General features: G+C 38.0%; 1 protein-coding gene across 16 annotated transcripts in view; it reads left to right on the plus strand.

The window, feature by feature from the left end:
- The window catches only part of SOX5 (SRY-box 5), a 640,197-nt gene that overhangs the window by 365,013 nt on the left and 253,117 nt on the right, over positions 1-22,067 (plus strand). For 13 of the 16 annotated variants that reach the window (XM_027659186.1, XM_027659196.1, XM_027659172.1 and 10 more), the window contains one exon: positions 16,972-17,203. In XM_027659186.1, coding sequence (XP_027514987.1) covers positions 16,973-17,203 — 231 coding nt within the window. In that variant the 5' untranslated portion in view covers position 16,972. The remainder of the gene's footprint in view (positions 1-16,971; positions 17,204-22,067) is intronic. The other 3 variants (XM_027659249.1, XM_027659259.1, XM_027659268.1) reach the window with 1 other exon arrangement.

The following is a 22,067-nucleotide window of genomic DNA, read 5'->3' on the forward strand; positions in this document are numbered from 1 at the left end:
TCAGATGTTAGCTACTAATACAGACTAAAGACTGCTGAAAGAATGGTTATACTGAAATGCTTTATTTAAGTTTATCCTCCCTTGTGGCTTGAGCAGGCCCCGATTCTGCTAAGATGTATTCACATGAGCAGGCTCACTGAGTTCGCTTTTATTGCTTTCTGGCAAGTAGACTGGATTCTATTTCATATAACGTCGCCCAAGTTAGAATTTCAAAGCTCACTCAGTCCTCAGAGAGACCTTTGCAAGATTCTCTCCTGTATCTACACAGGCTCTAAACACACTGAGGACACAATTGAATTAATCAGGACTACTCATGTACAGAAAATCAACCAAGGTTCTGTTAAAGAGATGACAACTTTGATATCATATTGTTCATTACCAGCCCAGGAATTGTTACTGCTCATTTAATTAAATTATTAAATTGTTTAGTGATGATAAATCTCGCTTCCAATATTAAGCAATATCGAGAGTTTTGGTGTACTTCTCCTGAAAAGAACTAGCTATAAACGACGTCACAGGATGTATTTTCTCTCCCTAAATTGTGTTTTCTTACACTTCTGAGTGTGTTTTTTAAGTTTTCAGTCCTACAAGTTTAGCCCAGGATCTGACAGTCAGGCTGAGTTCTCTGATGCTCTTGGCTGGTGACCAGCATTCAAATTCTGCAGGTAAAATTCTTCTCCTGAAGATGCCTGCATTTCTGCAAAACGGGTGGATCCTGGAAGTAAGCTATGTAGATTCCAGGGATGTGAAATCTGATTCTGCAATGAGTGTGTTATTCCATGGTATGTGACTAGAACAAAACGCTGTTCAGTGGCCTGTGGAGTAGTTAGTTCTACAGGACTTAGGAAAGGAGTAGTAGTAGTGGAGAGCCCTCAAATCAGAAAATGAAGCAAACAAAATGATGTAGATGACTGTCAGTGCATCCAGTGCTCAGGACTGTTTAGTGAGGAGGTCCCATTTGACATTACCCTTGTCTAGAACAGAAATGCACCTTAATAGTTCAGATGGATCCCTTTGCTTTCTGAAGATGGCAGTATTTATAGCTCAAGCTCCCACAAGAGCAGCGACCCATTCATTGGCACCATCTCACTGAAGAAAATGCAAGTCTATTCCCTTCTTTTTTAGCAGAAATGTGTCTCATCTCTCTGTAAGAGACTATTCCATTTCAGGCTTACTGCCCTTTGAACTAGAAATTTCATATACATTATTTAAAAGATCCTGTGCTACAACCGTAAGCCTAAATTATATGAATTTGAGAGAACGTGAACAAAACTGTCTTTGAGGGATGGTTCTTCTTTCAGCTGTGGTACTGTTTCCTTTTTCCATCTTTATGACTGTAATCCCATTGCATTTGGAATCGTTACGACTCTGTGTGGAGCTGCTGCTGATGGAGCTTATGAACCCCATAAACAGTTGGTCCTCTTAAGTGTGAACAAAACTCTTTTACTCTGTGTGTGTGTATGTTAAAGGTTGCATATATGTAGAATTAGCCTGCATTTCGGTTTTTATAAAAACAGAAATATACATTAGTGCTGCTGGGAGTGCCATTCTCGAGAGAAAAAGAGTATGCTGCCGTGTCATACAATTCATGGTGGTGGCATTTCTCCTGTTTCAGGTTTTTTTACCTGTAGACCATTAAAAAAAAAAAAAACCCAAACAAACAGTTATATGCTTTGTAATCAATAGCCTTTTTGGGATAATGCATTTCTAAAAAATTTCCTTACCTGCCTACGTCTTCCCTCTGTTAATTCTTTCATTCCTATAACTATGATGTGCATGGCAATACACGATTAAATGGTTGTCAGGCTTGCAGTTTATTGCTGTCATGTTTGGATATCCTGGTTGTTTTTTAAAATACGATTTTTCAGGCTGCTGCAGCAAAGTTAACTGGCAACTATTCATTAAGTTCAATGGAGTTAAAGTAGGGACTGTGGGAGTGTCAGATACTGTACATAGTATTGCCTAAAATTCTCAAAATGGTGTGTAGTGTATTAAATTCCGCAGTTCTGGAAAAGTGAATTTTTGCATGAAGGCTGAACTGGATTTTGACAGGCATAAAGGTCCTGCTCTGTTTCTGTGTGACGTGGACCTGAGGGTGGCAAAGACTTGCAGCTGTCTCTTCACAAGTTCATTTCCAGAAAGTGTGGAATGATCTTTTTAAGCTTTTACTATTGAGTTTGTAAGTGTTGACTTCTAGTAGAAGAAAATCAGAAAACTGCAAAGGGGAAAATGAAGTTTGTGTATATCAGCTTGAGTTTGGCAGCACAAAACAACGTGTGCTTTATTAAGCACAGTTAAACGGGTCTAAATTAATCATAGCTGCCACTATATGTGAGAAGGTATAGAATATAACATTAATAAGGAATGCTTGGTGAACAACAAATTTTTAAACTGTCTGGAAAATGGAGTTGCTGGACAGGATTCACTTAACAAGGCTGCTGCCTGTCATGTAACTTTACTAGGTTTAATAATAGCTGATTACACAGGTGGCAGTAACAACAATGGTAGATTTTCTGAGAAATGCGTTATTTTCACAGTGCTGCTGATGGAAGAAACGCTTAGTAGCAGCTGATAATTAATGATCAATTTGGAGATTATCACAAACAATTTACAAAGGTTGACTTTTCCTTTAGAAGTCCCTTTGGATAAACTGGATGGTAAATTACCTGCCTAAGGCTTTCACTTTACTTGTGCTAATAAGATGAAAATGAATGTGTTTGAAGAGCTCTGAACTGAACTTTTCAGACTGTCTGATAATCCATACAACTCTTCTTTAAACATCTTAAGTGAGTGAGCAAATAGAGACTATAATAAAATTGAAAACCATCATGTGGGCACATGTTACCACCCGGTCTAAGTAATGGGGCATGACAAATAGGAGGCACTGCTGTAGAGTTCATATTTTCATTTTATGGCATACGTTAAATATTTGATCATCAGCCAGCAGATAGAAACAATTGGGCTAAGAGTGTCATTTGCAAATAGAAGGGTAAGAGTTAGACAGTCATAGTCTGAGCACAGGATGGAGAACTTCTATATCTTAATCCATGCTTCAATATCTTCTCTTCACGTTGTGGTGTGCAGACCACTTTAAATCCTCTTCTGTATTTTCTCAAACTGTAAAAAGTAGTTAGTAATCAGTATTTACTTCAGAGGGGATAATAATCCTTATTTACTTCACAGAAGGAATATGTGAAGAGTAATTAGTATTTTGTAAGTGCTTTTAAGAATGAAAAGAGTAGTGCAGGTATCGAATGCAATCTATATTGCATTCTATAGAGGCATTGGTGGGCTCCTAGTCAGATTTTCAGAGGTGCACAGGTGTCTTAATATTTGAATTACATTTTAAGGTCTCTTAACAGCAAGACAAACTCCATGTTTTTGGCACTTCAGTTTAAACCTGGCTTGTGCTTTATATCCATGATGTGGGGTAGAGAGGCAGCAGAGGGAAAGGGGCAATAGGGGTGTAAAGGCCAGGTAACAGGTGCACTTTCTGATCTTCCTGCTCTAAAACAAGGATGGAGATGAAGAGTGAGAGAAAATAGCAGAGAAAAAGAAAAACCTTTGTACATGTGATGGGCTCTTTTACAAGGAGGGGTTTTGCAGACTTCTGAAAATGCCAGCTAGGAATCCCAGAGTACGGCTGGATGCTTGGTCGTGTCGTGTGAGTAGATCAGTAGAACCAGAAGTATGCTGTTTGTTAAAAATGTTCTCCTAGTATTAGTTTTATATTTTTGAGACTTTCTTTGGTGGTCGACATGTTTAAAGCTTAAAATCTGGTACACTTGTGTGAGTCATTTAAAAAAGAGAAAAACTAAACAGAGGATACTTACTTTTTTTGAGAATGAAGGGACAAGTGTCTAAATGAAAGTTAGAGTAATGTAGAAAGTACTCTTTCTGGGGAGTTCCATCTCTTTAGTATTTCTTTATAAGTAGTTATCCAGGGCAGAGGTTGGAAAGGGGGCTGGTTTTAGCTTTCCATCATTGTCTTGATAGTGTGTTTGATGAATGCCTCATCTTCATGGTACTGGGGAATTACCACCAGAGCTATACATAGTGGCAGAATCTGGAAATCAGAGCGTGTGACTCACTGTCTGAATCTGGTGCTGATGTGCTGTGAAAAGGTGGGTTAAAACTTTGGCTGTCCCTTGGGGGGCAGTACTGAGTAGTTCTGTGGCTAAACAAGGTCCAAAGTGGTGTCTGTCGTAGTTCATCTGTGAAATGGTTGAGACCATTAGTATTTTGTAATGAAGGTATGTGAGATTCCTTTAAAGTAGGGGTTTTTTTTTAGTAAAATAGCGCTTAGTAATTGTAAATTACCACAGCATTACCTGGCAAGGGGTGTGTTTTCTTCTTGTGTGAAAGACAGAGAAGAGGGTCCAGTGAGACTGGACAGTAATGAAAAGGATTAAGTGACATCCTCCTGCTAAATGCTGGTTTTAGGGAGTTTTGTTTGTTTAGGAATTTTTTTGTTTGTTTTGTTTGTTTGGTTGTTTTTTTTTTTGTTTTGTTTCATTTTGATTTTTTTAAATTATCACTGCCCAGAAAATAAATATAATTTTTACATAAATATAGTCATTAGGTAAAAAAACCCCCCACGTTATTAGCTTCTATTGGCAGGACTGTATGTAGAAAGTTTACTTAGGAGTCGGACTTGACGATTCTTGTGGGACCATTCCAACTCAGAATATTCTGTGATTCCGTGAAACTTAGTTTTTCAGTTTCAAAATGCAGTAGCTGAATAGAGAACTTAATTTTTGCCCTCACTTATGATTCAGTATGCACAAAGGTATTGGGTAAATTAATGATGCAAGTAAGTAATGCGAACAGCGATTGCCAATAGAATGTTTTCTTTAAGAAAGGAAAATCAGAGCTTGCAGAGTGTTTTATAAAGGCAGTTCTTATTTAGAAACAGAAAAACTGGGAGCCGGAAAGATTCAATAAATTCTGTGGGATCACATGGGAAGTTGCCCGTCTTCTGAATTCTTAATGTTGTGTCTTGGTTTCATAGTTCATGCTGAGGGGGGAGAGGGTATGTGGTAGTGAATTGCCTGGTCATAGTTTCAGTGTTCGTGCTTCTTCAGCAATCATCAATGCCAGAGGCCATTGCTGTACTTCAGAAATAAATTTCTGTGATGTACTTCACTCAACTAATCCTTTATCCTAGGTTTCAAACAGCTCTAGAGCTTGCCAGGTGACTACTTACCCAATTCAAAAGCTATTTACTACCTTTTTCAGATAAAAAACCAGGACAGTGGACCTTTCTTGTTGTGTTTTGTACTCACTTCAGGATGTTAACCTTGAAAATGTAACTTATCATCAACCTGTGATATGGAGGTGTCTGTTAATGCAATGGTATGAATGAATCCATGATTCTTCTCAGTGTCTCAGTCTATTGTGATTATAACGATTCCTTATTGATTATTGACATGGAGTGATGAAGCATCCTCTGAAGTTCATTCTAATATTGCTTTCAGATACATCAGAAAGCTTTCTGTTCCCCTGACTATCTTTTTATAGACACTCATATTTGAATTGTTCTCAGTGCCAAATTCAAAAAAATTACGTATACGTGGGGAACATAGAAGAATAAAAAAGAAGTGGTGAGTAAGGAAGTTTGGTTGTTCATTTTTGTTGAAGAGATAAGTTCATTTTCTAAGATGTTCTGCACCTACATCTCTTATGCCTGAAGGAATCCAAAGGTCTTCACTCTCTTTAGGACCAGTGATGCCCTTTGAATGCCTCATTCTCTATACAGTGGTCATTTTCCTTGTAATACTCATGACATACGTTTTAGATCTGAACATCTGGATTCAGATTCACTTATAATATAATTAGGTGTATCCCCAGCAGGGAGAAGGTTTTTGATGGAAGAAAGCTATTATACCACTTGTTATGGCAATAGCAGCCAGGTTTACTTTACTGTAATGTATATTTATTTTTTTCAGAGGACTATAACTCTCATCTGAAGTTGGACTTCGATGGCAATATGTGCCTTAGAGTCCTAAATTGTTTTATTATATCTCAGTGAAAACAGTTCTAGGCAAGAGCATTTTAATGGTGATTTTTAAGTGTCTTTGAAGGCAGTGTGTGGACAGTGTGATGTAGGGGAAGAGTCAAATGTTTATTTGAAGATGTGTTTGAATGAATCGTCCTACATAAACTTGCCAGTGTTAAGAAAGAGGGGCTCTGCCCCTTTTAGATCACAAAGGCCTCTCAGTGGGGGATGGTTTTGGTAATGGAAAAAAACAAAAAAGATTCCAGTATGTGGTGGAGGAGGTAAAATAAACAAACACAATGGATGATTGCTTCTCTCCATCAAGGCTTCTTTATCCTTGCAAGCTCAGTCAGTGGTCAGCATGTTGGACACCCCTCCCTGTTTTATCCATCCCTTAACTGTGTTCTTTGACAGCATTGGTTTATACAGCTGGGTCTTTGTGGAGCTGGTTGGGACTGCTGTTGAACAACAGACAGGAAGGTAGACAAAGTACCTATGGAAGAGTGAATGGCAGTCCTCTGAGTTTTTCTGGAACGAATGATACTAGTTTCAGGGGTTTTCTCCTTTCTACCCCAGTCTCCGACTCCCAAAAGTAGTACTCATTAAAGTAGACATCTTTTTTTGTAATGGGGTTTCCATGCTTGCCACTGCAGCCTTTCTAAAGTAAAGTTTGAGACTCCTTATGGTTCTAAAGGTACGTTGTCTGTTTATAATGGTCTCCCATTTTCCGATTTGTGGATTTGTTTCTACTTTGCATGCCAATATGCATTTGTTTGTGCAAGGATATACATGTGTTACATGACTAATAGCTGTATTTCTCTTACCTAACAGCTCCAGCAGTATCTAGGGTTATTGTTTGTTAGGCTGGGTAATTATCAGCTGGTTGTGATTGTTCTTTCCCTTGCGATTTGACAGGTATTTCTTAGAATCAGATAAAGCAAAAAATCAACTTTCAGACTGTTGATGTCAGTCCACTTACTTACATGAGGAAGCATGTTAGTATGTGCAAGCAGCAGTTCTGAAGAGTGTTAAGTAACGCTGTAAACTGAACATGGATGCTCAGGAATCCGAAAGTTTACAGACACGAAAGGGGCTCATACAACACTTTTGTGGGCGAAGGGGCGTGTGTATGATGGGTGATTGCACCACACATCTGTTAATGTAGATTTTTAATTCTTATGCTTTTGTGAATAAAAACTGGGACAGCAGTACAACTGTCAGGAGACAACTGAAGAAGACTTCACAGAACAATATGCACAGTGAGTGAGGCAGGAGCCCTCACATCATACCATAAACTGCTCCTGTTGTATCCCTCACCCAGTCATCTGTTGGAATAGAGATGGCATGACTCTGTGGATAATCTGAAGTAGGGGACAGGAGTGCAAAACTGCCTGAACACTTGAAAAAAGTTTATTTTCTCTTTTGGAATATCAGAGTATCTGAGTAAAATTATTTTTATTTAAACAATTTTTGTTTTACTCTATTTGTATTTCAGAGTAATTTTCAGAGGCAGCAATTTTCACTGGTTTCTGAAAGGCAACATCTGGGCTTCAGAACAATCTCTTTTCAGCTTTGAAAATTCTACCTCAAATTGCTTACACATTATAAATGTTCAAAAATTTTTGTGGCGTTGTTTTTTTAGCATAATGGAAAGGCGATAATGTATTTATTCCCTGTCATTTTATCTTCAAGTTCAGTTTGATTTTTCTTTCTCGGGCTCTCTAGGATTATTTGTTCCTGGGCCAAGAATGCACCTGTCATGTATAAACCCTCCAAAAAGGGAGGAGCGCACACATGCATGTGAACAAAAAAAATAATGAAAATTCTGGGCAGCTGGAATTAACCTGTTGGAAAGAAAATGTTTACATCCATTAGAGACATTGCTCTGCTTAAACGTATTTTTTTTTCATACCCATGCACACACACAGATGCAAAAACCATTTCACTGTGCCTGTAATTCTTGAACGTACATGTGGGTTCTCTCGGGCCCCGATTCTGCTCCCACTAAAGTTATTTAGAGGCCCAGTATTTCAGCAGTGCAAATTCATGCTATCAGTGGATATGCATATGTACCTTATTGGCTTCATCAGTTTTACCAGGAAACCTAGAGAATATGTATGGATATATGTGCTCATGTGTTTTCAAGGCCTTTTGCCTTTTCTTATAAAGTGATGGAGATTGTGCAGATGTGGCTGCGAGTGATGGTTGGAGCAAAAGTTTCTGTAGTGATGGTAGAATGATACTGTAAGTTCTGCAAACATCAGTGGATATATTGAAAATTATAAGTGTGAGTATATGTACATATAGAGAAGCAAACATACATGCTTCTCAGATATAGGGGAAATTGAGAGTGAAGTGGGGAAAATAAGAGACTAGTTTTTTAAATTTCCTCATTTCTGGTTTGTTTGTGATTACACACAAACTGGTGAGGGAATGTTGTTTAAAAACTATTTAAAATTCTATTTGTTGAGTTGTAAATTTAGGTAAAGAAAGACAGGGGAAAGGAGAAGAGGGCTTGAAGCTCAGTAGCTATTTCTTTGGCACTCACATTACTGAGCAATGGTGTGATGGAAGAGTGGGAAAAGCTGTGTCATTTTACTGAAATCTTGATCAAAAGAATGACTTCTCATGCTGAAATCTGGGTGTCTTTTGGAAGAGAATTCTTATTCTGAATGTTGATTCTACTGAAAATAATTTGTCATTTAACAATGCTTGAAAAAAATTTATGTCAGCTTGATTAGACAAAGACTGCGAATGACCAAGAATAAGCTCCCAAAACTCCAAAAGTTTTGATATTAGCTAACTTTTCAGAATGAGCCTGTGCTTCCTCAGATTTCTTTGTAATAAGTTAGTCATTCATAATTGTCATAATTTTAAAGCTTTTTCAACTCCTTGCCTTCATTTCACTCAATGTCAGTGGAAATTAGGTATGCACGTCTGTGTGTGATGTATGGATTCCTTGTAGCATGCAGCACAGCTCTCCCACTCAGCGTCTGGAGAATGACTGACTTCTTTTCCATAGTTTTCAAGTATTAGTTTGTACAGTGAATTTTTAAGGCCTGAAATCTCTAATTATTTCACTAGATCCTCTTTGTAGTTCAGCAAGCAGAAGAGTGATGATTACCTAATGTCACAGTGATTGAGATAGTGCTTTCAGCAGTAAGCAGTTCCTAAAACTTTACATGAAAATAAAAGCAAAACTCTGCTATTTTTGTGGCGACTTGAGAACAAATTTAAAATAATGGTAAAAAGAATAATAAAAAAGCAAGATGTATGAGGAGCTGAAGAGTGGGGGGAGGTACATTTCTGATAGGTTGGGGGGTGGGGTAAAGGAAGCCAGAGTTAATTTGAGGATGCACTGGAAAATAAATGAGCTTGTGGATTTAATTCAAAATCATCCAAGCAGAGTCTTTTGCATGAAAGAAGCCAGTGATCAGGCTCAGTTTACTTGAAACATCAACAATGACTGCATCCTGCTGTTTCAGAGTTTGTGCTGATAGATGCTCATCGTCTTTGACACTGCACTGACGGTTGTATGTTGCCTGTACCGTAACCACGTTTTCACTACGTGCCTCTTCTGGTTTTAAGAAGTTCTCACAAAATCCAGGTTTAGAAGTCTGATTTCTTAGAAACATAATTTTCAGCAAGTAAAATCTCGTCTTGTAGTTCCTGGTTTATAAACATACTATTCGATTTTTGGCTCTTTTAGTTGACCTACAGGCTAGTGAAGAACAAAAGGCGGATGGTTGACATGTACCAAACAAAAACAGCATACAGGTTCTCATGCTAAAACTGATTTTGAATGTGTGTCTCTGGGTCAATTGCTAAATGCTCCTGCCTAGCAGACACTAATTACTGTACAAAACAGGGACAATAATGCAAAGTCCTGTGTGAGATCTACAAAAGAATTGGGTAATATTCTTTGCAGTAATAGAATATAGTATCTTGACAAGGAGTTCCTTCATTACCTTACAAATTCAGTTTTTGTTGAAGGTTGGTTTGTTTCAGGCTGCCGTATATTACTAAACAACTTGGTCATGCACAATCTTTCCCAGTTCTCTGCTTCAAAAAGTCAGTGAAAAACTGTGTAAATGCACGTTTGACGTGAACTTTTTTTCACTACAGATTTTTACTAGACTTGATTTTACAGTGGTTTTTCATGCATAAATTCCTTGCAAATGCAAGCAAATGGAGATAAAATTTTAGTTGAGAGAATAAAGTTTGTAGAATGTGGGTTTTTTTCTTTTCATTTTTGTAATAAAAAAAAGGTGTTGTTAACATTCTCTCGAAAGACACTTTTAACAACTCTATTGTTTGAGAGTTTCAAAAGTTGTCAAAATGAAACCATTTACCACTGGAATTTTGAGCAGTACTTTTTCTCAGAAAGCAGTTTCCACAGTATGTGGAATATCAGGTTTATCATCCAAGCTGCTGATACTATACTGTACTTTAAAATGCAAACTTTAAAAATAGATTTGGGATAGAGTATTCCCTGCCTGTTTTATATTCAGAACCTTCTAAACTGTAGGACTGTCAAAAACTGTTCAAGTTACCCCATACAGGGAGGAGATCTGGAAAGCAAAAAGGGATAAGGTGAGCTGGATGAAATGGAAATTATTGGATGGCCTTAACAATAGGATTACTTATGGCAGCTATAATAATAGACAGCTCCTCCACAGAACTGTTACACAGGTTATGCCATAGAGATCTGGGTTTGTATTAACAAAAGTGTCTTGTTCACCAAAACCCTTTTTGAGTAATGCAACTTATTTGTGGTATATGTGCATTTTAAAAGATGGCTGATTGATATGATCTTAGAAAGTAATAATTAACAGATTATTCCATCTCAGTGTGAGTGACAAATGAGAGCACGTTTCATGCACATTTTTATTGATTAACAGATTAGAGAGTTTTGCTTCTTTTTTATTTTTTTCTTTTTTTTTTTTTAATTGTAAAATTACTTCAGTGAAGAATTCCAAACCAGACTGTAAATGACTCAAAGATATTGCCAAGTGAAGTCTGTTTTTAGTGGTATGTGTAGAAACAAGTCGGGCTTGCAGTTCCCAGTGGGACAGAGTGTGGGAGTCTGCCACCCTTACTCATGTTGAGTAATACCTTATTACACAAGTAATCCTGTCAAAATGAACAGAGTTGTCTTTTTAAAGGTACTAGTTATTCAGTGTGCATAAATAATGAATTAATTTGGGGCCAAAATGGAATGGAGACAGTCATGAGTGTTAACTGGCACCTCTTGCTTGGGCTGTGTGTAAGGAGAGATCATAGCTTCAATCAACCTGGGAATATGAACTGTTTTATTAGTGCTAAATGTGATCAGAGATGAGGCAGATGCATTGCTGACATTTTGGATAAGCTTGTGTTTATGCATCTCTACGTGTGTGTGTATGCTTATACATCAGTTGTATGTAGCATTGCTGCTGTCTGTAATCATAATTGTTTCCTGTGGAAAAGCAGTCTGCAGATTTCCAGCATGTACCGTAATTAGAGGGAAATATTCCTGCAGATCAGAAGGAGAGTCAGATTGAATTCCACTGAAGTTCCTGGGACTAGTTTAGCATGTAGCATTTGGTTTGGACTTGGGCTGTGTTAAAGAACCCTCCACACTGCTGCTGACCTGCTCCTCTTGTCCTTGTGTATCTCTTCAGAAGGCAGCTCTGTGCCCATCTCCAGTGTACAGGGCTGACTGATTTAAACTTTACCCATGAGAAAGACTTAGTTTCTGGCTGCCAGAGAAACTCAAGAGGTGAATATTTTCATGCCGATTCAGAAACTGGCTATGCGACTCCAGTCAGGCGCTGTCACGCCTGGTTATGGTGAGAAAACAACAATGCCTCTCTTGATAAGGGAAAGAAAGAAAGTCTTGCACAGTCAAAATTTTGACATAACAATTTAAATCATCTCTCTACATCCTGTGGACTTGGAGCTGTCAAAAAGGCAAAGCCTGTGTTTGAATGGAAAAGCTTTTTATTTCTTTAAAAAGTGTACCAACTATAATTATCCATAACTATGCAGGCCTGTTTTAATGCTGTTTTATAATTACAGGTCTTAAAGCTAGATTATACAAAGTCATTTATAAATAGTCGGAACAGAGGGACTTTGGGAGGTTTTTAACCTGTGGATTGCTGTGGGTTGTGGCAGCTGACGAGATTTTGCCTGTGTATATATGGGGTGAGCTGTGTAATGATTGATGAATCCCTTAATTAACTCCCAACAAGTTAAGATTTATGGTCTCATATCTTCTTCTCCTGACACATCTGTGTTTGTCACTTTTGAAGACAGGGATAAGCCACTTCTCCAAAAGCTTTTGTGGGTATCTGAAATGTTTCTGAGGTATTTTGCCTAATGTAACAAAATTAGAGTTTTATGACATAAAATTTATGAAATTTTATGGCATGAACAATCGCATTGGGAGGGATGCTGGTTGTGTGCTAGAGGGCACTATCTGCTTGAATACTGGATACCACTTTAGATTTATTTTGGGTATACAATCATGTATGAAATGAACTGAAACCAATGAACAAATGGAAATGTAGTGGAGGACACTTAAATGAGTTTCTGTTAAAAATAATAACAATAAAAAAAATAGAGCTGTGGAAAGACACTGAATTCAAGGGAAAAAAACAAACAAGCAAAATAGTCTTATTTAATAGCCTGAAATTATTTGGATGGAACCAATGCTTATAGATGGCATGAGGAAACAATTCAAGGGAAGGTAGTGTAAGTTGTTATTCTTTCCAGTGGGAAACTCCAGCCATGCTGAAGTCAGTCCAAAAACACTGAGATCAATAGACACTGGGTATCAGTTTAAGCCTACAAAGAGTCTGTTATAAATTGAAAGAGAATAAAGAAATACGTGGAGAAACTATTGTAACATGAATCACATAAAATATTTGTTAGATAAGAGTGAGTTAGAAGAGTGAGATTTTCCTTCTCTGAAAAAAAAAAACCAAAACATTTTTGCTACCAGGAAAAGCATTTATTTAATGAAAATTTAACAAAAGGCTTGGTTTTTTACTGCAATTTCTGCATGTTAAGAAGCCTCTGTGAAAACAGAAATGAGAGTCTTTACAGGAAACAGTGTCGTATTTGAATTCATGGCCAGAACTAAATCTTCAGTTCCATCCTAACCGCTGATGAAAATCAAGTGTGGGGATACATTTCACAATTCCAATGTTTCTGTACAGTGGGCTGGGTACTGCCTGTGTCCCACTGCGTCAGAACTTTGCAGATTGAGGTTGTCTATAAAATGACTCCTTAGCTATTTTTATTCAGTAGGAAATGATTAATGGCAGTTCAAAGTGCAACTCTTCTTGCAAGTCTTAAGTTGCAACAGATTTCATCTGCAGCGACACCCTTTTACGTTCACACTCTGATCCACTGCACTGCTACTTTTCTGAGTTATATCTTGGGGGTTTGTTGGGTTTTTTTAATCATATCCATAAGTTCATGTTTGAGGAAACTGTTGTTTCCTCTTCCATTTTAAGTCTTCTTTCAGAGTGGTGTAGTTGAAAACCATTCTGAGTTTAAACTAGTTTGGGGAACAGATCTTGAAGTCATGTAAGTTGTAAACTGTTGTGTTATCACTGAGGGTAAATACAGGATATTTGCAGTCCTTTGTTAAGATGGGATAATACCAGTACTTCATTAGACAGATCTGTGTAAAAGAGCTCAGTTTCAGATGATTTGGTTACTCAGAACTTATCTGTTTCCCTTTCCTTGTTGTTTAGAATGAGAACTCGCATCTTAGATATGAAATTAGTGAAGACCCTGTATTAACTCAGTAGGATAATGAAGATAAATGAAAAAAACAGAGTTCAAGGATACATAGTGTGGGAGCATTTCAGATTCAGAAAATGGACCAATAAACCTGTAGAAATAATGAAAGACCATCTGTGAACAAATTTCCCTTGTATCATGTTTTCTGCTTGTGAACCTATCAGAGATTTGATCCTTTGCTGCTATAGTCTTTGATAATTACTGTCCTTTTGGAAGACATTTCCAGAAGGAGATACGGATTTATAATTTATTTATTTAAATCTTCCGGTCTCTTGTGCAAATTTCACAGATATTCATAGGCAGGAAGAAATTCCTGTGAAACTCTGAGGTTTGTCTAACTCATGTTGACCATGGATAGAGTGCATCCATTTCTTTGAGTGTCCCGGTCACTTGGAAGACTAATGCAGGTTAGAGCCTCAATTTTGCTGCCTTAGCCATTTTAGCAAGTTGTTAGCCTCCCAGGATGGTGATAGCACGTGGCTTGTAATTTAGACTGCATCTTCTAGAAGCAAAGAAAAAAGTTTCTTCTCTTTATTAGTATCACTTTAGTTTGACCTACAAACCAACCTGTAGGTTTTTGGTTTAGATCTGAAGCATGATGATCTCTGTTATTCTGAGTGCATGGAGGTGGACACCTCTATTGCCTTCCTTGCCTGTGTTTATAAATTCCCTGGAGAAAATGATTTCATCCCTCTTGGGTACAGTGACAAGCTGAAGATGATGATCTGCAGCTTTCTAGCTGAACCACAGTAGATAGAACTGTGTATTTACTTATAAAGTTAACAGAAGGGCTTTATTTCTGTGTGATAGTCAAACTCTCTTTGTGAAGCAACATGGCAAAATCTGGGTTAACATCAATAGGAGTTTTTAACACAGTTTGAGTATACAGTGTATAACCCAAATCATCCATACAAAGCAAGGCATCCTCTCTCTATAATTTATTGCCAGAGTGAATTGCAGTGGAGGCTTTTGTAGATGGTTTGCAATATTTTCAGTCATCTTATTGAATATAAATGTTCTAAAGTATAGAACATTACTGTGGAATAATTGACTAATGATTTTGTGTCTCTGTCCTTTTGTTTGCCAAAATTGAGACAACCGCTTAGTGCTGATTTTCAGAAAGAGAGATTTTGTAAAAACCCTGGCTTCTATTAAGGCAGTGTTGAAATGAGTAACCAAAAAACTTAAAATCAATAGAAAATATGTATCTCGGTGAGGTACAATCCAGAGTATGAATAATTCACATTAACTTCAGAAGGGAGTTGTATGGTTTCTGCAGAAGAAGAGCTTGAGATCTGTCACGTCAAACATAGCTGTAAAATGCTGAATTCAGTGGGCTAGTAAAAAACTGATCTCTGTCTTTATGCATATGCTTTGCTGCAGACACGTAGGTGGGAAAGCCTAGAAGACAGAATTCAGGTAGGATGTATGAAGTGTTAGTCTGTTGGACTAAGTCAAACATTAATAGAAAATACAGATTGCTTCTCTAAGCACAGGCAATAGGTGGTGTTCAGAACAGGCAGTGTGCAGCTGAGTATAGGTTCTGGTAGGGATTTTTTGTCTGAGTTTTTGGTGGTGGTGGAGGGTTTTTTTGGTTGTTGTTTTTGGTTTTTTTTTTTTTAATATAGTCTAACTTGGCTTGGGAGGCAGAGCTCAAAATGAGATCATTAGAAACAAAATAAGTCCTAACAAAGGGCTGTTTAAAGTCGCTGTTTGTTTTCAGACCCAGTTGACTGCTGCTAAGAACCATTCCGTGCTCAATATGCCAAATCGTATGGACATGCTCCACCTCACAGCAGCCCCACGCATGGTTCAAGAGGCTGCTGGGCTTTTGAAATGCAGTCCTTTAACTGTGAGGTGGAAAATCAAAATGGGGTAATTAGAATCATAAATACGAGATTTTTGAGGAGGAGCATTATTCCTTCAACCCGTTTTTCCAACTTTTCCGTACAATAGTCTTCGGTTTTCTTGTTCGTAACTTCTTTTTTTTTTCTATGAAGCATTTCTCTAGCTTGCTTTCTTTTCTTCTTTTAACTGTGGCTGTAGGATTTCTTATTTCTCATTCCACTCTTTCTTACAGATGCCCCTGCTTAGCACAGGGGTGCATTATGCCATCCATGCACATACCCTGATTTTCATGAACAGTGTTGCTGTAATCAATCCCAGAAGTCATCTGCATTTTAGTACTTTACTGCACCCCTCTATTTTGAAGACCAAACTGGAAGAATTCTGGGTTCAAACTGTCCTATAAGATTTTCAGTAGTGCTTGGTTTGGATGAAACCTAGATTTTCCAATAAAGCTGCTTTCAGTCTTTCTAAAAGTTGAAGATCTACACATTGCTGTAAGAATGGTGTTATCAGACAGTCTAAAAAAATTCAGAATATAGGCCTGAATTTTAAGTCAAGGTTTGTGTGTGATTTTTATAGTCTGTGCTCTGTGTATCTTCCTTGTGTATCCTTTTTTATATATAAATGTAAATTACATTTACACGTATTTAAGACGTAGGTAAGAAGATTTGATAGAAAATCTTCATTCAGTTAGTATACCCCTGAATTTGTGTCCTCAAAAAGCTTAGATTATTAATGCTCAAATGTTTAATTGCTTAACTATACCAGATCTGCAAACCTGGAAAGATTCTTGCAACATGACTGTAACACTCTGTTGTTCACATGGGTGAAGTTTTATAAACACAGACAGTTTGGCTTGCTAGCAAGTTGCTTTATTGTATTGTATTTTATTTTACTTTATTTTTTTATCAGTTATGGTTGATAATGACATGCAGATGATTATTCCTTAAAAGCTAAGTTGACAATAGCTTGTATCGGGAGACATTCTATCTTCTTACAGTCTCTTGCAAATGCAAAACCAGATGGGTATTTTTTTAAAGGAATTGCATTTCATTATGCAGTCTTAGGTGAATTTTCATGTTTAAGAAGCCAGAATACAAGAGAGTGCTATATTAGTGTATTATTCTCACAACAAACAAGCCACTGTTCTGTTGCTACCTGCTTGGCCATTGTTCCCAATTGTGTATGCTTTGCAGTGGTATTTGGATGGTTTCCTGCTCTCTGCCAGCACAAAAAAGGCATTTCTGTTACAATGGCCCCTAACCACACAATGACGGCATTAAGGATTTATTTGGAGGTTTCATTATTTTCTCCTCTTTTGTTCCTTCCAGGATGTCTTCCAAGCGACCAGCCTCTCCGTATGGGGAAGCAGATGGAGAGGTAGCCATGGTGACAAGCAGACAGAAAGTGGGAGAAGAGGAGAGTGACGGGCTCCCAGCCTTTCACCTTCCCTTGCATGTGAGTTTTCCCAACAAGCCTCACTCTGAGGAATTTCAGCCAGTTTCTCTGCTGACGCAAGAGAACTGTGGCCGTAGGACTCCCACTTCTCAGCACAACACAATGGTAGGTTTGCTAATGGTCTATTGTGCTTACATCCATTCTTTGAATTCTGCCTCTGCAGTAGTTTGGCATCCAGATCTGTACTTTACGGAGTATACAATGCACAGTTACACGTACAGAACACGCTACAATACTGTGAAAGCCTTGACCTGGCTGGGCTGCCTTTACCCTCCACTACAAATGCTAAATCACTTGCAGTGCAGACTTCTCCTCACCTTTGCCTGATGGCATTTAGGGCACTAAAATTTGTTAGCTACAGCGATGTGAATTTGAAGTGTATGTGTTCAGCAACAAGTAAATGGTTTTGGAACACTCGTAAGTGAGAGTCACGTTTGGCGTGGTGTCTGAAATATCACCCCAATGCCAAGTTTATGCAGTAGTAAAGCACGGGAGTCTGTATAAAGGGTAAAAAAACCCCCCAACTTTGAATTTTGATGGTTTTCAAAATTCACATCTGTTGTGTAATTCACACGCCACAGATACATACAAGAAAATTTACTGTACTTATGGAATTAAGTCAGCATACTACTTTTGCTCTTAAGAATTTCCACCTTTTTGTGCACTCTACAAATGACACTGAGCACTCAATTCCTTACATTTAGCAGCTCACTGGCAGTCCAGAACTGACTGTATCTAAAAGGGGACAAAAAGAACAAAAAACCATACCGTGTTCCTCACTAGTATCGTAGTGTCACTGCTGTAGTGTGGGCCCTTCAGGGGGAGTCCTGTGATACATTTTTAGAAAGGTTGAAAGGTGCAAGGAAGGCACTGAAACCCCAGGACTGAGGCACCTCGACAAAGCTGCCTGTTGTTAATACACTTGCACAGCTCTTGCCTGTTTACAGATTGACTGTAACTTTTCTCTTAGTCCTCCACTTTGACAAGGGCACTGACAATTTCACTTTAAGTGAAGATAATGAATGGACCTGCATATTTGAAGGCTTTTAAAAAGGCATTGCAAAATAGGTGATAGTGTATTCTCATAAAAGCCTGCAACAGCTCCATAGTGGTATTTAAGCCCTTACAGCTCATTATGCATATGTAATAAGCCCTAAGTAAAAAGCCTTAGGGATTATTATTTCTCATAGGACCAAGTCACTGGATATTCACTGAAGCTGCTCTCCTAGACAAAATAACTCACTGATCCTGATCCATTTTTCTTCCTTTTTTGGGCTAATGCTTAAGTTCAAACAGTGGTTTGGAATATTTAATTTTACTTTGTGTTATTGCAACTTTACATGAAGAAAGAACAGCATTGGAGAAATTACTCATGGGCAGACATGTCATTATCTTTTTTAAGCTTGTTTACTTCTCATCCTTTATCTTATGTTTTATGGAGATGGAATTCATTAATATACAGTTCCAACCAACGGGATGTTAGGGTATGTAACTGGTCTATGAGCTTTGCAGTATTTTGGCCTATTTTAAGAGAGTGTGTTGAAGATAAGTAGTTTCTGACAATTTTTAAGTAATAGATAAAATTGTGATGGCACCAGTAGTGTGGAATCAGACCTTAATGAAATAAAAACTTACTGTTTTCTAAGGAGCCCAGCAGAAGTATTTTAACTACACCTCACTGAAACACTTATCTGCACTTTAATCGATTTTAACTAACTTTTTTATTCATTTATAGTTTTTAAGACCAAGAAGTTTAGCTGAGCATCTAGTGTGACTTCCTGCTATGAAGGCTGTATTTAATGTGATGTCAAAACAGTGTGTTCTGACTCTTTGTAATACAAGATACTGAATCATTGTGTGTTTTAGACAGTTTTGCAGTAGCAGCGACATATTGTAGGCTTATCTGAGGCAGTTTTGGGGGTTTATAAGGGACTGCTTTTGTCTTCATAAATATTTAAGTAAATTGACAGTTTGTATGAATGTAATGTTTTGGCAATATCTCTCTTTTAGTGAGGAGTGTCTTGTAAAAATCATCACCCAGGTAGATCAGAAAGGATGTAACCTATGTGTCTCCAGAAAGAAGGAAGCGATCAGTGTAAATAGGATATACATAAAATATACATAATCACACCGTCTGCTGTTGTGGTATGTAGTTATAAGAAGGAAGTAACTGAATAACCTCTGGATGGCTTCAATTTTTGTGATTAGCAGTTATGAAAATCATTCCCAAAGGGCATTCACTTCGTTAGCATTGCAGAGGTCATTTTTATACTGTTTGAATTGACATTCTGTGTATTTTATAGTCTCTGGGCAGCAAATCCCGGTGTATGCACATGTGCACACACCACCACAGAGTGCAGTCCAATACAGTTTTATTGATAAAGCTCCAGCAGCGTCCTTCACACTTGTTAATAGCTTGTCAGCTGCACTGCTGCACCTTCTGACTGAGCCGGCAAGTGACTATGGAGTTCTCATTTTGCAGCCACATGCTGTCTTTGGCAGTGTCCACCTTTACAGATCTCTCCAGTGTCACATGAGAAGGTTTCAGAGGTACAGGCAGTCTGAAATCGTGTAGTGCATCACTCTGCTGCACCTGTCTAAACCTTTCTGCTTTGTGTGCGATTGTCAGCTAAGACTCTTCTCCGAAGGGATTCTTAGATAGTCATGATATAGATCTAGAGAGGTCTTGCTCTGTTAGCTGCATGTACAACACCCATTTGGTTTAGGGAACAACCTCAGCAGAAGAAAGCCACAGCCAAGGGATTTGGGGAAGGGTATGGAATTACAAAGCTTTGTCGTGTCTTTATTCCTCTTGTCACCAAAGCCATCCCTGCCACCTCATATTCTGACTCTCAGCAATGGGTCATGAAGGGACAGCTGGGAAAAGAATTTCAACCTTGAGAATCAATTACTTGGCCTCACTTTTCTAGGTGCTAATTGATCCTCTGTTTCATAGGTTACTTCCAACTGTGCTTCCTTTTACAAGTCCTGCCAGCCTGGAACATCCCAGGATCCTTGAGGTACAGGGCTGATTGCACCACAGTTGCAACGGAATGGTTTACCCAACTTAGACTTCTGAAAATTGGCCCTGTTGCACTTTACCAATTTGCAACAACTGCCAACTTAGAGAGGCATCTCAGAATGCTGAGTAAATGTTTATAAATGGAGGACAAACTTCCTAGAAAGAAATCTTACAACCTAACCAAAATTTGCAAAAAATCTGCAAAGCCCATCTCCCCGTCAAGGTGAACAGGATATTTCTGAGGATGCTGGAACTGCAACCAGAGAAAGGTTAGTGTAGTGGGCACAAACTGAAACACAGGAGTCCCTCTGAACATCAGGAAATGCTTTTTATTGTAGGGGTAACTGAGCATAAGAACAGGTTGTCCAGGGAGGTTGTGGAGTCTCCCCCCTTAGAGATATTCAAATGCCATCTGAACGTGGTCCAAGGCACCTGACCAGGAATTGGACCAGATGTACTCTGGAGATATCCCTACCAACCTCAACCAAGGCAATTCTATCCCAGACTGTCTTCCTCTTGATAGAAGAAACTGCATACTTACTGTAAGTAGGAAAACTCTTCTGCTGATAAGAAATTTATCAGACTTAAACTAAAGGCTCAGTACGAAATACAAGACAAATCATTAGATCTAGAATATATCAGAGAGTCCCCTTAGGATGTTCATAGCAGGCCATAAGCTTAGTGGGGAAACACTTGAGGATTACAGTATCAATCAGTAACTCTTTTAAAGAAAACTGTTAAGGCTACAGTATTTGGATGGCATGGTTTAGCTCATCTAAGTTTACTAAGGTTTATTTTATTTCTACTTGTTTGCCTTACCATTTTGCTTGTGCCACCTCTCAAGACTACTGATCTCACCAGTGGAGTCTGTGTGCTAACTTCTGAAAATAAGTGATGTCAAGGCTAAAAATACTGATTAAAATATGCCATGGGCACAGTATGCTCAAATCCCACCATTCTTTTTAACTATAGAATATCAATAAAATGCCAGATAAGATTTAAAAAAGCAAAAACAAAAAAAAAAAAGGAAGTATTGATCCAAAGATCAAACTGTCACAGTGTAATTTTGCCACTGTCCAGTTGTTACAAACTGTGTGACTGCATTGTTAGCCCACGTTTGTCCTGCACTTTCAGTGGGATTTAGAATTAATTTTCAGCAGTGCTTTAAATTGATAGGAAATATTACCGTGTGCTGTTAAATGGCCTTGTTGCTTCACACTAAAAGAAGTTTGTGTTTCTGTGGTGAGTGAAGTTATTCCTCCATAACTTGGGAATAACTTTAAGAAAGTTTAGTCATGTTAAGAATAGTTATATTACTGGTCAAAGAGCTTCCTGAGGTACTGCTACATGCTTTTCCTCCACTTGTCCAAAATAAAAGTGTCTTTAATGCTGAATTTGAATTCTCTTTATCACATCTATCCTGGCCTGTGCTTCACCTGTTGGTCTGGAGTTTGTCAGCATATGAATAGTAATGGATCAGAACAACAAGCGGCTGGAGCACTTAGCTACTATTCAGAACTTCCGAAGAGAATGGAAATCTGAATGCATATAGCTTTTTAAAAAGTCAAATAGGACTCTAATTATACTGAGCTAAAGAATGCCTATTAAAAAAAACCAAAAAACAAACCACAGTGGTTTTAGAGAAATTTTAATTTCCAGTGTACCTTTGTGCATCAAGCTTAGGATAAGTTATTGTGATGATACAATGGATAGTGTTGTGAACACCAGTGCCGTTACTGTGCCAGCTCTAATAATGAGAATTTCATTGTTTGGGGAGAGCAGTCTCCTACACTCTAGACAAAAGTGTAATTACTTTTGAACGATGTGGAATGTGCTCAGTTTAATAGCACGGAGAATAGATTCACAAAGATTCAGATAAAGCTAGCTTGGAAGCCATATGTGCAATGTGGCTGTATGAAATTGTTAGCAGGCACCATAATTACAACA

The sequence above is a fragment of the Corapipo altera genome, unplaced genomic scaffold (assembly GCF_003945725.1).
Source record: "Corapipo altera isolate COAL_440 unplaced genomic scaffold, ASM394572v1 1, whole genome shotgun sequence".
Taxonomy (NCBI): Eukaryota; Metazoa; Chordata; class Aves; order Passeriformes; family Pipridae; genus Corapipo; species Corapipo altera.